General features: G+C 39.2%; 1 protein-coding gene and 1 pseudogene across 1 annotated transcript in view; both read right to left on the bottom strand.

The window, feature by feature from the left end:
* ELL2 (elongation factor for RNA polymerase II 2) overlaps positions 1–16,760 on the bottom strand; it is a 111,397-nt gene that overhangs the window by 78,552 nt on the left and 16,085 nt on the right. Inside the window, exon 2 of the mRNA XM_006169874.2 lies at positions 12,308–12,355. Coding sequence (XP_006169936.1) covers positions 12,308–12,355 — 48 coding nt within the window. The remainder of the gene's footprint in view (positions 1–12,307; positions 12,356–16,760) is intronic.
* On the bottom strand, positions 6,523–8,201 carry LOC102479739 (pre-mRNA-splicing factor CWC22 homolog pseudogene; annotated as a pseudogene).

Consider the following 16,760-nt stretch of genomic DNA (forward strand, 5'->3'; position numbering starts at 1 on the left):
TCTATGTGAATGTAAGTGTGAGTAAAAACGCTCATTGGGCATTTATTACAGGGAGATGGCTCTGTAGTGATGAGAACAGGTCTAGAGTGGGACAGACGACGATATTTCAGTGCAGGCTCCTTCACTATGTGTGAGCTTTGTCAACTGATAATGATGAACTTTTAAGAAGATCATTGAAAATGTGTGCCATAAAAGGTATACAAGCATTGCAAATTTTAGTTTTGTTTAGGTTTCTGCCATACAGTGCATGTGCTCACCAAGAGAGTGGAAAAGTGAGAAATCATCCCGCAGTGGGGATGGCCATACTGCAATCCCTTCTTCTTTATTCTCCTCTCAGAATTTTAGGCACTCATGTACCTGCACCTGGCATGGTTTTCAAGCTGCCAGGTCCAGGACTTGGAGCATGGTTGGCCATATGGAATCCAGCACCTTGACTACCATGCCACCTGCTGACCCCTTCAAATTATTTTTTGAAATTAAACTTGTATTTTCATTCCTCTTTTCCAGACACTTTTTGAAGCTCCTTCATATAAGTTTAGAATCACAATTTACACTTCTGCAAAACGGGCGTATATGCTTCGTAGCAATGCTGTGAGGATTAAATATTACATGCGTGAGGTTCTCAGTGAGTAATATTCAATACATTTTAGCTGTATAGGAACATATAAACAAAACAACAGAAATGGTAAGTGTGTATTTTATGCTAATATAAATGATAAGACTTGAGTTAGAGAGATTTGAAAATTCTTAGCCTGATAAACGCAAACTCTTTAGTTTTAAAGCATATCTCTGGGCCTTTTAAGTCCTTAAGTCAGTAAATTCTTTTATCCTAAACTTGTTTTGTAAACAAATTACTTTTATAAGTAAATGCTTTTGTTCCAAAGGCAAAGTTGAGAATATTTTTATTTCATACTCTGTCCCTTCTAGTTTAAATTACAATTCAAGAACGGTTATAAAATTATACCTTCTCCATAAATCCTCCAGATTATTTAACATATTGAACTAACAATAATAAGCAAGTGAAGGGTGAGGTTGGGGAATAACGCTTTTGAAAATAATCTATTGAGGTATTTAGTATTTCTACATACTCCCCTGTATTACTATAGTTCATTGAATCTGTGAAATCAGCAGTTATGAGACAATTCGTGATTTTATGTACTACTACATAATATAAAATACTGACAGACTATAAACAATGACTACATGCCACTCCTAATAAGATGCATTTCAAGTTAAAAGACCTCAAATGTTAAGAAGAAACAAAATGAAACATACACATACACACCCACACCCACCCATACACACACACACTTTGTAATCAATGACACTATATTCTGTTGCATTAAATAGTGTTTGAAATAAGTTCTGGGTATAGATATATTCTGTATTTTTCCCCCCTGCTTTATATTTTGACTTTCTTAAATAAAGCTCTTAGAAAATCACTTGAGGGGCTGGAAGGTGGCATGGCGGTTAAGTGTGCTGGACTCCCACATGGTGGACTATGGTTTGAATCCCAGATGTGGCTTGCTTTCTCTCTTTCCATCTCTCTCTCTCTCCCTCTCTGTCCCTATCTGGTCAAATTAAAGTAAATAAAGTTAATAAAATAATTATAAAAAAAGAAGTCAGCAACCATATTAAAAAAAAAATAAAGGTCACTTGAGGGCCTAGAACAAGGCTTTACAATAGTAAGACGTCAATATTTAAATAATGATCATGGTTCAAATTTAAGGAATGGTTTGCCTATAAAGATCATAAGGTGTCATAAAATGGTAAGAGATTATTATTTTCCAAGTTTAAATAAGTGAGTACCATTAAAGTGACACTGTAATATATTAGATTGTTGGGAAAGTATTTTTCTATGAAAAAACACGTCATGACTTTCTTGATGACTCAATTTCACAAGTTTCAATTTTTGGTAGGAAACAAGAAAAGCAAAGCCATCAGTGATAGATTTTACTACCACACACACAGACTGTCAGCAAGAGCCGATGATTGGAAGGCACGTTCTCCTTGTCTACGCAGTGTACACTGTAGGACCTGGCACACAACGTGTATTTGTAAATATTTGCTGAATGAAGATGGCAAGCACGAGTTATGCTGTATGTGGCCGTTCCAGATTTCAGTCAGAGTTCCGGATGCTTGTTTTCCAGGATGATGCAGGTTAGTGAAGGCCAGAGCAGGATAAGCACCCTGATTTGTGGGCTTTTCTTGCCACGGCCCATACAGGAGTGCTTTGAAATAGTTCCCTAAGTTGCCAGAAACATATGTCAGAGTCACACTCCCTCCCTCTCTGTTTCAAGCCGCTGTGAAGGCTGGGCCAAGTCCTCTTTGTAACGCTGGTTGGTGCCTGTTGTACCTGGCCACAGTGTGAAGACCGGGATGGGGGACTGAGAAACCCTGCTGGCCGGCCCTGTCCAGCAGCAGTGGTGCAGTGGTAGCGCAACGCCCTGCAATGCTGCTAGCCAGATGGAAGATGGGGGTTAAGCTGCTGGGCCAACCTAGACACGCTGGGAACATGCTCATGCCCGTGACACTGGCTGGCTGAAAGGCTGGGAGAGATTGTGATGCAAACCCAACTGACGGGGCTCGTTTCTCTCTCCTTATCTCTTGCTTTCTTTCTCATGGAAGAAATAAATCAATGAACTTAAAAAGAGAGAGAGAGAAGTTGGTCAACGCGCAGTAGCTTCAAGTTATGATTCAATTACTATTTGAGATAACATAGGTTTCTAGGGGCAGCCCATACCCACGGCTAAAATGAAATAAAAAAAAATGTGTGTGGGGGCCCAGTCACAGTGGTCCAGGTGGTAGGGTGCCACCTCATGGACTTGTGATCCTGGCTGCCTGGGAGGCTGGGGGACTCAGCATGGTGACACCCTGTCAAGGGTAACTGTGCTCGTTCTCTCTTTCTCTCAAATAAAAAAATTAAATAAACTTGAAAAAAAGTGGGTATGTGTTTATGTCTATAAAAGCTGAGTATTTTCTTAGTTAGGTAATTTAATATTTTATTAACACATTAGTAAATTAATATGTGGTTAAAAGTTGTAATTCAAAGTAAATATTAAAATAAATGCTATCTATATGCCCACCACTATCATATATATACATATATATATACACACACATATATGTACATACATGCATGTGTGTGTGTGTGTGTGTATATGAAAGAACCGCCATTACAATAGGATGTAATTTTAACCTTCTCTAGTATTAATTACATTCTGCTGTTACTCAGCAGCATTCAGAGCAGACGGCTAAACACAACCTTTGGCAAAACCAGCGGACTAGCCAAACCAAAATGGCAGGGCAGAGAAGTCAGAGTTAAGGCATATCATCTAAGAAGGAATGGTGGTGCTGGGGGGTTATTTTTATCTCTGCTGCTTCTTCCAAGCTGATAGTTAGTTATCTTTGCTTCCACCAAGTAGGAAAGATGGGCAGTCTCTGGGAAGCATTTTCAGAAGGGCTGAAATTGCCTACTAATTTCAAATACTGTATAATTTTGTTTTTCAGGCCCAATCTTCTCTCCAGTACCCACAAAGTAAAGTAAATAATTGATGAGGTATTTCTGAGTGTTTTACTAAATTTGGAGATTAAAAAACACGAGAGAGTGAAAGAAAAAAGAAAAATCCAACCCTCTGTTCTTTGGAGTTAATGACTCTACTGCAAAAATTTTATAGCACTATTCAGGCCTTTAGGTTCCCAGTTAAATGCTGATTTAATCTTCAGAAGATCACCGTGCCTTTTTGGGAAGCATACATTTAGAACTCGTTTGGCTGGCTACTCCTTGCTCATTCCTGGAAGTGTGTGTGTGACTCAGTGTTTCACAGGAGGCACTGCCTGGTACATACAGAACATATTTTCTATTCTCGGCCCTTTTCTTACAAGTAATTTCTAGGGCCAGGCCTGTAGCCTAGTAGTTAAAGGAGTCAACTCCCATATGGTCGACTGTAGTTTGAATCCTGTCCACCTCCATCTTAAAAAACACACTGAGAACATGTGTGCATGTGTCCAAAATCCTAACAGGATGGAGAAATGGGGAAGGAACTACAGAGTGACCATGCCTCAGTGTATGTGTGTGTGTAGAGGGGGATTTCTAGCTCTCTTTTTGGTCAGAATACAAGCCCTCTGAATAATGATTTCTAAAAACTTCATATGCAAAATGAACTTTTTTTCAAAAGCCTCTGGGATTGCTGAGTCTGAAAGCAATTAAATTAGAAAGGACTTTGGACAATATTCTTTAACAAAAACTGAGTGAATAGTGGAGCCTGGACTCTCTGATACCATGACAAAGTTAACATTATTTCTCACTGTCCTAGGGCAATCACTCTCTGGACAAGAGTTCCTGTGGCCACGGGCAGCTCCACTTTGCAAGGCAACCATGTGACAGCAGATGTAGCCATTATTTGCTATTGAAATTTTGCCATTCCAGATTTTATCTCAATTATAACATACCACAGATTGGCCTGTGTGTGTGTGTGTGTGTGTGTGTGTGTGTGTGTGCATGTGCACGCATTGGTATGTACATGAGTTCTTAATAAGTCTACTGGAATTTTACAAACCTATTTCTAGGATATAACATATAGTTTTAAAAAACTGTCAGAAGGTAAATTAGAGAGAGAAAGCAAGAAACATCCCTCATGAGGAATGGTCACGCTATATTCCCTTCTCCTCTAGTTCTCCTTCCTTTTGGGATTTTCAACACAAGCCTAGTGTGTTTTTCAAAGCTGTAGGGTCCAGGACTCAAATCACATGATCAGTCACATGGGATCCAGCTGCATTAACCACTAGGCCACAGGGTGTCCCAGGATATAACATTTTGTATCTATTAAAAACTTTGTTTAAAATGCCAATCCATGCCATTCAGAAATATACATGTAAGCTCAGTCCTGATAGTCTCTCCTGTTTCTATAGTAGAGGGTTCTGGATAAAATCTACATGGTTAATTTTTCCTAAGTATTAGTTTGCATGTGTTTGGCAAACTCTGTGTTCTCCGAGAGCAGAGCCTGTGTTTTACCCATCCTTGTACCTTTTTGCACAATAAGCACTTAACCAAGTACCTGGCACCTAAAAGAGTTGCAAGAAGGTTTCTGCAATGATTAAGAAATAAACAGAATACTAAATTAACCTATTTGCATATTCATTGATTAGGTACCTTTTAAAACTATAGTTTAAAATAATTACAGTAGTTGATAACTGCATCAGTAACAACTTGCCTTATGTGAAAATATCGCTATAGGCTAGTTTTGTAGTCTAGTGGATCCCATGTGACCCACTGCAGTTCAAATGTTAGCACCAGTGGCTTGAAAAACACGCCAGGCATATGTGCATGCATGCCCCAAATCCCAACAGGATACGAAATGGAGAAGGGATTGTGCTGCAACCACACACCATTGTGTGTGTGGGGAGGTCATCTCTCTTCCTTTCTCTTATGCAAGCACACAAAGTCTTCAACAATTAAAAGCAAACACAGAGCTAATTTGCTTCCAGCATCTCTTCTCCCCGTCCCTTGTTGTGTGTGTGTGTGTGTGTGTGTGTGTGTGTGTGTGTTTGTGTGTGTGTGTGGTGTTTTAGACAGGATCTGGCTAAGTCAAGATCCTTCTGCCACAGTCTCTCAAGTAGCTGGGACTACAGGTGCCTGTCACTACACTGAGTTTTTTTTTTTTAATTAATGAATTAATTATTTTATTTTAAAAATTTTACATTTAATCACTACACATCTTTACAGTATACAACATTGCCCTTTCCAGCACAGGCATCAGTCAAAACGAAGACATTATTATATACATTATTACCAGCAAATAACTTTTCATTCTTGTGTCAATTACACACCCAGCTTTTTAGGTTAGGCCAGAATTGAACCTGGCCTGCCCGTGAGGCCTTAGCCCTCCAAGCAGTAGCAACAGCACACTACTGTAGGTAGGCTGAGCATCTGTGTTTTCTTAGCTATGCAACATAGTGAAAGAACTTTCTCCTCCTAGCAGTGTGAAGACCAGGACGTGAGTTACAACTCTGTTTCTAGCAACTGTGTATCTTTAGATAAGAAACTTTCAAAAAGCATAAAAATACAATTTGCTTTTTTAAAAAAATGAGCATCAGATCATTTTATTTACAAAATATAAGCAATCCCTTTCTGATGAAAATTTTCAAATAATTTCATGTGGAGGTCCTAGAGATGCACCAATTATAAAATATGTTGAAGTGAAAACATTTAAAAAATTTACAAATACAAATCAGTACTTTATACAAGAATTCTATAGAATTCATAAATCATTGTAAAAAATATCATTTGTTGGGAACCAATAGTTAGCGTAATGGCTATGTTGCTGGACTCCCACGTAGTCGACCGTGGTTCGTATCCCGGACTTGGTGGCTTAAAACTCATGCCGGGCGTGTGTGCGTGCATGCCCAAGATCCCGAGAGGAGAATGGAGGAGAAGGGATTGCGGTGTGACCATCTCCCCTGGGAGGTGATTTCTCGCTTTCTGTCTCTGTCTCTGTCTGTCTGGCAAGCGTACGTACCCTATAGCGAAAACCTCCCCCCCCCTCAAAAAAAATCATTTGTTTCAACTGAATATAAGTCACATCCAGTTTCCATCATGACTTGTGGAATTATTTTTGCATTGCTGGAGACCTTTTTCTTTGTTGATTTTGACTTTTCTTTGATTCTCTGGATTGTTCACAATATATTAGATTTTTCCCATCGCCTGTCAGCGGCATTCTCATGCCTATCTTCATCACTTTTAGAACCTGAATGTTTTCTATTCCTTTCCTGACTTTGATCTATCTTTTCTTCTAATACTTTTACTGTGCAAATAGAGTGTTTCTTCAATTATTTCAGGGTAACAATCCTTCAAAGAACAGCCAACGGGTTTCACCCTTTAATCTCACATTAAGTATACGAATACCCATATATTCACACAGTTCCTGAAAAAATATTTTGACAAAAATCCTACTAGATGATATAGTTGTTTCTTCACCCAGTTTTATACATTCAAGAACACTCCATGGAAGTGAATCAGTGTGTAAAAGGTGCACAAACATCTTAGTGACATTTCTCAATTTGTTTGTTTCCAAGCAATGAATGGTATCATATGTTGCTTGAACATACTTTCAAAGGATTCCATGTATTCTTTTTTTAGCATGCAAAATTGCCCTGCTAATAAGCCAAACATTTCTCATATGTCCTTTGTTGGGCACAGCAATCAAGTATCATGTGGCAGAGTTCTTCTGTTTGACTTCTAGGAAATTCCATTTTCAGACATTTGTGCATACATTCTTAAAAGTCTAAAGTTGACTGAATACTAAGATAAATTGTGTGTCAAAATGAAGCCAGATTAATTTCAGTTTTGTCATGAATTGTTACTTTTTGTCCTTCTTTATCTTCTCCCTCTTCCTCTCTGCTACTTTCAGCATCTTGGTCTATATTTGAGTCACTGTCTCCTTCATCAAGAATTTCCTTCTTAATAGCTTTGTATTTCTCTTCAGCCTCTGTAAAATTAGGGCCCATCTTGAAAACATTAAGAACTCGTCAGGATTATAGTCATCCTCCAAAGGCAGCATATGGATGAACTGATCATCTTCTTCCAGTAAGTCAAGCCCTTCTTGGATAATTGGGTGGTCCTTGAATCCATCCTTCCCTACAGTGAACATCATTTCAATCATATATTGAGCTCTTTTGTCAATTTCAGACTCATGCAGAATGCTTTGAAGGTGTTCAAATATTGCATTGATCCCTCTTGGTGAAACCTGTATTAACTTGAGGCCACATTTCTTGAGAAAACCAATAGCCACTTTGACACTATCATCTGTTGGTCTTTCCAAGAGCAAAGTGAGCATGTCTAAGTATAAAACCTAATGTGCTACATTTTGGTTAATAAGATGTGCCACAAATTTTGAAGCAGTCAGACAAAGTTACTTATCATTTCTTCAATATTCTTTTCAAAAACTAAGAATTATCCTTTTGAGGATTAATTTGATTTGTGGAAATTTTGGGTTAATAATTGCCATAAATGCTGCATAAACATGGGTGAAGACTGGAGAAGCACTCTGTGCTTGCAAGAGATATCTAGACAGCAGGTCTTTTCCTCTAACTATATTTTCCTGGAGAAGCTCTTGAATGATAATACTTACATTAGCAGTGTTGACTTTGCTGGTAAGACCATTGATTTATTTTTATTTATTTATTTTTTGGAAAGGTTTTTGCTAAAGGGTGTGTGCACTCACCAGAAAGAGAGAGAGAGTCAGAAAGCAAGAAATCACTCCCCAGGGGGCATGGCCATGCCTCAATCCCTTTTCCTCCATTCTCCTCTCGGGATCTTGGGCACGAATGCACATGCTCCCAGCGTGAGTTTAAGCCATGGGGTCCAGGACTCGAACTGCGGTCGACTACATGCTGGTCCCCATTGACTGAATTCTTTAGGCCTCCCAGCTCATCCTTTGTTATGATGAGCTATTTTTTTCTGTCATCTGTTCTTGCATACTCCTGAGCTTTGTAGGAGGAACATAGGCTCCACCAGTGTGGGTGAGAGGTGGATCCAGCTCATCTTTCCTTTTCTTTGCAGTAGTTTCTTCCTGAGCAGAGGAACTCAGGGTTATTGGTGGTTCTGGGCTTCTTCTCCCAGGAGATGGGAATTTTCAGGATGTTTTCTGATCCATCTTTCTTTCTCTATGTTTTTCTTAGTCCCTGCTTTGTGGCTTGATGCTATCATCATAAGAACGTCCTCTCCTTGAATGTTCATATTCTGACCTGCCATAATCAAAGTAGTCTCTGTCCCAGGGGGATCTCTCTGGTTCTGTATACCTGACTCCTGGAGAGGAAGTCCTCTGATATGAATTATAGTTTCTCTTCTATCATGACCAGAAGGATGCTTTCAAAGGGGGAAGAGTTTGTGCCACACTACTTTTTATTTTCTGTTGCTAGTTGATCCAATAAATCAAAGATCCCTTGTCTTGGTCCAAATAACAAGTATCTAATGGTTTGAATTCCTTGACAGTTTACCTTCTGTCTATAAATATCACTTTGAGCTCCACCAAGCTGCTATTGCATTGGATGTCTACAACTTGTTTTTTAAACATTCATGAGAACCTGCATCTTTGGAAAATTTCACCTTGGTACAATTTCAGCATCTGGTTAAAATAAAAAGGCAGAAATCTGCTGGTGTTTGTCCTCCAGCTTCCTTAACCATAAAGAGAAAGCGTTTGGAAACTGAGTACATATAACCTCTGAATGCTGTAACTTGAAGATGTCAATATGGTAGCACACCAGCCACCTTTTCTGTTTAAATATGCTAGTCTAGGATATTTATAATCCTAATAAACTTCTAGTTATTACTATAGTGGGGATGGGTTAGATTTGTGAGAGTAACTGGTTGGCCTACACTCTTCAGAATAAACAAGGACTTCTGGAGTGACTTGTTTAGCTTCTGGTATTTATGAGTTTAGAAATCACAACCAACTGCTCCTATTGGTACACCTTCATCTTTCTGAATTCAGAAAATGTCTTCAATGACCATCTAATTTCCTGGGTACACTTCCATTAAGGAAAGAGGTGGGATGAACTCTGAAGAACACAATATTTTTATGCTTTGAAAGTTGTTGCTCACTGTGATGATAAGAGTCCAGGTAATTGATGATTCTTACAATTTTCACTCTTTAACAGCATACTGCTGTTGTGTGGTTTCCATCTGCCATTTATTTAGAAGGACACCACAACCTAAGAGAACATATTTAGGAACAAAGTAAACATGCTTAAAAGCTAATCTGTCAAGACTCAAATCTGGACTTTTAAATACATTACTAGGGGGGAAAAAAACCCTATACTTAGTAACAAGAAAGAGCAAAACTATGCAGTTAACTTGAGCTTCATTAAGAAAACAGGAAAAATGTTTAATAATGCCTGCTTACTTTTATATTTTAATAATTCTTTAAATATGCCTATATATGACACTATCACGATCATTAAGGTACATTTTCAATAATGTTTGATGTAAGAAGACAAAGTTTTCACTAAGAAAAATATCTTTTGTGGGGAATACAAGTTGAAACCTTGCATTATAAAGCTCTACACATTTTCCACAGAGCAAAACTGTAAGCAAACTTCTTCAGAAAGTTTTTAAGAAAATCGGCACGGGTGATGTTAAGTTATCATGGCTCTTGAGAAAAACAGAGAAGCAATAGACAGAAGACCCTCACACTGGTGGCTCTGGTAGTCCCTGTGGGCTGTGCCAACCCACTCTCTCTCCTGCAATGACTCTTTGTTTTTACTAAGACCGGAGGGGCTGGGGAGAGCTCTGCAGAGAGAGGGAGGAGGGGTGGATGGAATGCAGCTGCAGCTCTAAAACAATGCTGAGTCCATATATTTTGTTCCCAGTTAGAATAATAAAAAGGGTGGGGGGTTTCGAGGAGACAGACCCAGAATAAGCAAGGTAGGGCCAAGCATCCTACGGCTCCAGTTTGCAGCACCTCCACACCTTACCCACTCTACCAAGTCTAATCATGATCCATTTGTGTGAGAAGGCTTAGCGGTTAAAAGTCAAACACTCATTAGGATTTAAAACCATCAGTTATTTCTATGTGAATTATCATTATCAGTAAATTGTATGCAGGCAAGGAACAGCCCATAGAGAAGGAAGAGGGAGTCAAAGCAAGCCAAGATAAATGGAGAGAACGTGGACATATGGGAACAGGAAGGTTGAAGGGGGAGGCAGGTGAGAAAACTCGGAAAGGCCTAAGATCTCAATGTAAACTCCCCATTCTGCAATGGCGCCTAGGACTTGCGGGCAACTACTTTGCCAGAGAAAACCACGTACGTTCCTTCCCACACTGTTACAGCTACATGTGTCAGAATCGAAAGTTTGAAAGCCTCCACAGATTGTCTCCTCATCACTTAGTCTTTGAATCTAACTTGGTGCCTCCTAAGAAAATAGCCTTACTTGTATTTCCCTGCGGACCTTGATATGCCAACTGGGAGAAAGAGAATGAGGGGAAGGCAGACCCAGAACACAGTGATGGCGCCACAGCTCCTGGTGAGAGGAAAGCTGTTCCAATCTCGCACTTTCCCCATACATATTGCTCTCTCTTCCCAGATAGCCCTTAACTGAACGTCCATGAAGTGCTCCTTGGCTCTCGGACTCAAGGCTGCCTCTGGAACATCCCTTTAGATATTACCGATGTCACAAAGATTGAAGGAGAGTGAAGGAACACTCAAGAAGCCTTAAATATAAACTGAACCAACTCCTCAAATATAGAATCAGCACTAAAGATTACCTTAAAAGTTATACAACAAAATTCAGAAGAACACTTGTTCCAATTAAGATCCCATTCATGAACACTCAGTCACTGGGGGAAAACAGGACTTCATTGTAAAGCCGTCATGTAGAAGCAAAGCTCTGACATCGCCTTTAAGTTAGCATCACACAACAGATTTAGAAGTACTCTTAGTCTGTGGTGAATGATATAAATAGTCTGACTCTTGAGATGTTTTCAAGTTATAAAGATTAGAGAGACTGTATTTACACTGACATTTTTGCATGTTGATATAACTAAACAAATATGTGGATTTATAATAATCAAACGACGACCTTGTCTCTCTGCTTGCTTTTTCTCTATATCCCTAAGACACATTTATAGACATTCCAAACCTCCATACTATTAATATATAGACAGCATGTAGGAACAAATACAGAATTGCATATTAAGAGGAAGCAAAAAAGGATGATTGATTCTGCCTATCAATATTAACTATTAATAGTAACAATTTAAAAATACTGACACTACTATAGTTTACCATCTATTATAACCCCCAAATTTATAGATCCATTTCATTTATTATATTTTTAAATGTGCTGATAGACACTGAAAACTGTTGTATATTGGAAAAACTCAATTTCTATTTATTTATTTCATTTCTTAGTATGTATAATTTGAAAAAATTAAGTGTACAGACAGCACAATTTTGTTAATAGAAACAATGAAATAATTATAACTTGTCTGAAAAATAATAATTCCATATAGGAATTTAGTTGTGGTAAAATATATTCACATATGCTACACTTCAATTAAAAGGTTCAAACATGCATTTACTCATGACTTGAGAAAAAAGTCACTCTATCAACAACTATATCTGAACTAATTTTTAAATAAATTAAGAATATAATTTAAGCATCTTAATCAAAGATGCCAGAAATTTTCATTTGGTCACAAAATTTGAAAGATGAGTGAACGGTTATGTTAAGACATATTTTAAAAGTTTAAAACATGTAAGAATATTCTTTTTTTTTTTTTTTTTCTGAATTAGTACGAGTACTCACCCCTTGGAGCCCTTGGAACTGAATCGAAGGTCGAAATGGAATTAAATTCTATGAAAAAAAACACAAGAAAGAAACAGGTAAACCTTAGTTACTAGGACACAGAACTAAATGTTTAAACTTGAAATCTATGCATTTGGCTCAGTGCCATAGTGTGTGACAATTTTTCATTATATACTTACTTTTGCATATCATTACATGAAAATGCTTTAGTGAGCAGTATTATATCGTTTACATTTCTCCGAGTCACACACTGAAAGGTGCTTTTTAGAAGTGTAGCTAATCATGTTTTAGAAACGCACATGATACAGCAACAACAACACAAAATGATTCTTATACTAATTCAATTTGATGTTAAAAACACATACACTCTTAGTTTTCTAATATATTTAATACGGGTGGGGAGAAGTAAGAGATAACTGAATAACTGCAAAACTTGAATAGCATGCTAGAAATAAAAAATGAAAATGTTTGAGAATAAGTTGTGACTTGCCATTTCCTCACATTTTATCAGAGATTAGCTTGTAGTTTGAGGGTCAAACAGGTTACTAATTTTCTCCCCAAGATTCTCCACCAGGAAAACATAATTTCTAGAGCAATGTCTGTTTTACTATGAACTTTGTTTTCTTCATAACTTCAACAGCTTATTTTTTTAATAACCTATCTTTTTTGTGTTTTAATGTCTTTTTAAATTTCTTTTTAGTTGCTAGATAAAAAGAGTGGGAAAGTGAGAAATCACACCCCACGGAGGACGGCCATACCTGCATCTCTCTCCATTCTCCTTCAACATTTTATCATGGACTTGTACATCAGAAAGAAAAGCGGAAATTGTAAATATCGCTGAGTCTCTTCCATGATGTACTGTATCCGAAGTCACCAAACTGTCCCTGTGGGAATGCTTTCCCAAATTGCTGACAGAACATGATGGGGAAGTCAGATTTCAGTAAGGTTTAATAGCAACACAGCAGTTTGTGAACTAGTCTCCATACCCTCATATCCAAATCGAAATACAGAAACACAAAATGGTGGTTTCTGGCCTCATCGCTGCCCCAAATTAAAAGATGGAGATGCCCATGGTCCCATCACTTAGCCAAAACACATCTACTATTGTCAATTATTTCCCAAAATTTTGCTGTAGATTTAGAAGTTTACTAATCAGGATTATAAGATATATAGTTAGAAATAAAAAGTAAATAAAGGAAGTAGAAAATAAGTACAAAGAAATAAAAGAATAAGTACTTCTTCAAGAGATAAACTACCTGAATGTAAAATCAAGTGGTAACATTAACTATTATTAGTTATAAGAATGGGTAAACATCTTCTTGGAGAAAACATTACAATGGATACTGTTCTCATTGTTCTGCTACCATGAAAAGATCATTTAACTTTAGACTTAGCAGAGTTCTGTGTGACAAATACACTTTTTTTTCTTTTAAGGTTTTTGCCATAGGGTGAGTGTGGGTGCTGGAGATAGACAGAACGAGACAGAGAAAGGGAAAGTGAGAAATCACCCCCTAGGGGGGATGGCCACACCGCAAGCCCTTCTCCTCCATCCTCCTCCTGGGATTTTGGACACACACGCACACACATGAGTGTGCGCACACACAAATGCCAGGAGTGATTTTCAGGCTGCCACGTTCAGACCTTGAACTGTGATCAGGTATGTGTAAGTCCAGCACCTTAACCACTACGCCACCAGCTGGCCCCACAAATTCACTTCTGGGTGTGAGAAAAGTGAGATTTTTAAAAAGGAAAGATAAAAATGTAGTGCTTAAAATTTTAAACCCATTTTTTAGTAGGGCATCATTTTAATTCATGGCCTTTTATAAAAATCTAAAGCATAAGTTAACTTTCTTTAGGAAGAGAAACCCCATCCCAAATTACCTTTTATAACTAGACTTATTTTTTCTGAAGTAATAAAAGTATGCCTGCAGGTGGGCCAGCAGATGGCGTGGTGGTTGAGGTGCTGGAACCCACGTTGACTCAGCGGTTCCTGGACCTGGCAGCTTGAAAAACAAACCCGAGCACATGTGCCTGTGTGCACCAAATCCCAAGAAGAGAATGGAGGAGGCACTGTGGAGTGGCCATCACTCCTGGGGAGTGTTACTCACTTTCACTCTCTCTGTCTCTCTCAAGAGAGTGCAGGAGGGACCAGCAGTTAGCATAAAGGCTATGTTGCTGGACTCCCACGTAGTCAACCATGGTTCAAGTCCTAGACCCGGTGGCTTAAAACTCACGCCGGGTGTGTGTGCGTGTGTGCCCAAGATCCTGAGAGGAGAATGGAGGAGAAGGGATTGCAGCATGACCATCCCCCCTGGGGGGTGATTTCTCGCTTTCTGTCTCTCTGTCTGTCTGTCTGGTGAGCACACGTGCCCTATAGCAAAAACCGCTCCAAAAAAAAAAAAAAAAAAAAAGAGTGCAGGAGCCTGGGGAGCCTCTGTGTGGAGAAGTAGGGTGGCTGACAATTTAGGCAAAACACGTTTAGTTTCCAGCTTCCTCCATACGCGGTTCCATCAGCTGTGCCTTTTGAATTTCCCTTCAGATCACACTGAACCTCCTCTCAGAGGCTAGTTACTCTTGCCTCCTTTGACTCCTGCAACCCAGAGGCTGTCTTCACCTCACTACACGTTGGAAATTCTTTCTCCAAGTTCATCAAATAAATACAAACTTTTCCTCAGTTTTCAAATTGTTGGCTTCTCCATTGGATATTGCCTCTTCTCTACACTTAGTGACACTCAGCCTTCCCAGCTCTTCAACTATACTTTCATTCGAAAGCTAATGCCCCTTCCTTTCCTCTGTCTAGAGCCACTTCTTCCTGCAGGCTCATTGCGCCTGTTTGGTGATGAGTCTCAATCTCTTCTCCATTCCTCAATTCTCATTTCTTCAGAAACTGCTTGCTACTTGCTACTGTCTATAGTACAGTACAGGTATTAAAAACTTTCGGTGACGGGACCAGCAGTTGGCGTAATGGCTATGTCACTGGACTCCCATGTAGAAGACCGCAGTTCGAGTCCTGGACCGGGTGGCTTAAACTCATGCCAGGCGCGTATGCATGCATGCACAAGATCCTGAGAGAATGGAGGAGAAGGGATTGTGGTGTGGCCATCCCCCCTGGGGGTGATTTCTCGCTTTCTGGCTCACTGTCTCTCTCTGTCTTTCTGGCAAGCACATGTACCATATAGCAAAAAAAAACTCTCAAAACAAAAAAAACACAAAAAAAACTTTCGGTGACAGGCACATCTATGGTGGCATAGGCAGAAGTGCATCTCCCCACAACACTGGAGCTATACGGGAAGGCCATGGTTCGGATCCTGGGTCAATTCGAACATGCCAGGCATGCCCATCATCACTGCTGGGTGCAAGGCTGGGGGGGGGGTATGGCAGTGTGGCAAGATCAATCGCTCATGAAAGGAATAAAGACAGAAAAGCAAAGCAAAAACAAAAACAAACAAGCAAAAAAACAAATAAAAACCCTCATCTCAACGACCACCAACTCTCAAGTCTGGCCAGCACTAAACTAACTCTCCAATGCCCAGCCCTCCTAACCAAGCCAGTACCTCTCTCCTAACTCTTTTCTAGCAATGGCAGTTCTGTCTTCTTTGTTCTCTAGGCTCATAGCAACCTTGAAATTGCTGCATAATCTGTTCCCGCCACACTACATTCTATTTGTCAGTTACGTGTTACTAGAATCATCAAATTCCAAATCCAGAAGAGGCCTTAGAGAGAATACAATATCGATCTGTCAGAAAAGTCATGATGCATTTTTGCACTGAAAAAAATACATCATGACTTCTTGGACAACCCAATAGATGCCAACCTGCCCCCCAAGCTGCACTGTCCCCAAGCCCTGTGTCCCATTAATGACTAAGCTGGGGCAGAAAGAACCCAGTACTGTTTTCCTATTTGCCATGATGCTTTTCTCCTCCTACCTCGAGTTCTACACACATCTGCTATGGGAGATACCAGTGTGTGGGGCCTACTCCTTCACATTTTAGTTGGGAATGTTTTGACCATAATTAAGCACAACCCAGAAGTACAGTAAGAGTCTCCAAAAGGAGAGGAGAGCATTGGTTAGAAATAGATACTAGCACCCTTCCTGAGAAAAGTCAAAGGGTTTATGTAAACCATGGATCTTGAATAACAGTTTAGAAAGGACAAATTTCAGGGAGAGAGAGTGGCTGAGGAAAAAACTATAAGGAAACAGGAATGGGCCCGCTGTGGGAAGAAGATGGCCTGTGTGTGTAAATTCTTTTATACTCAAAACACAACATAAAGGATGACAACTGGACTATTGATTCCCACCCAATCGTTCCTTGTCTCCAATTTTAGTTTCTATTTGCTACAGATGAATAATATAATTTAAATTTCAGACCTCAGGATGTCTGTTGGAAAGCTCAATTGCTTTGAGAAATAGCCTTGCCCTAATCCCCTCCTTACTCTTACCATGGCCTGTAAG

This window comes from Tupaia chinensis, unplaced genomic scaffold (genome assembly GCF_000334495.1).
Source record: "Tupaia chinensis unplaced genomic scaffold, TupChi_1.0 Scaffold147554_1, whole genome shotgun sequence".
Classification (NCBI taxonomy): Eukaryota; Metazoa; Chordata; class Mammalia; order Scandentia; family Tupaiidae; genus Tupaia; species Tupaia belangeri.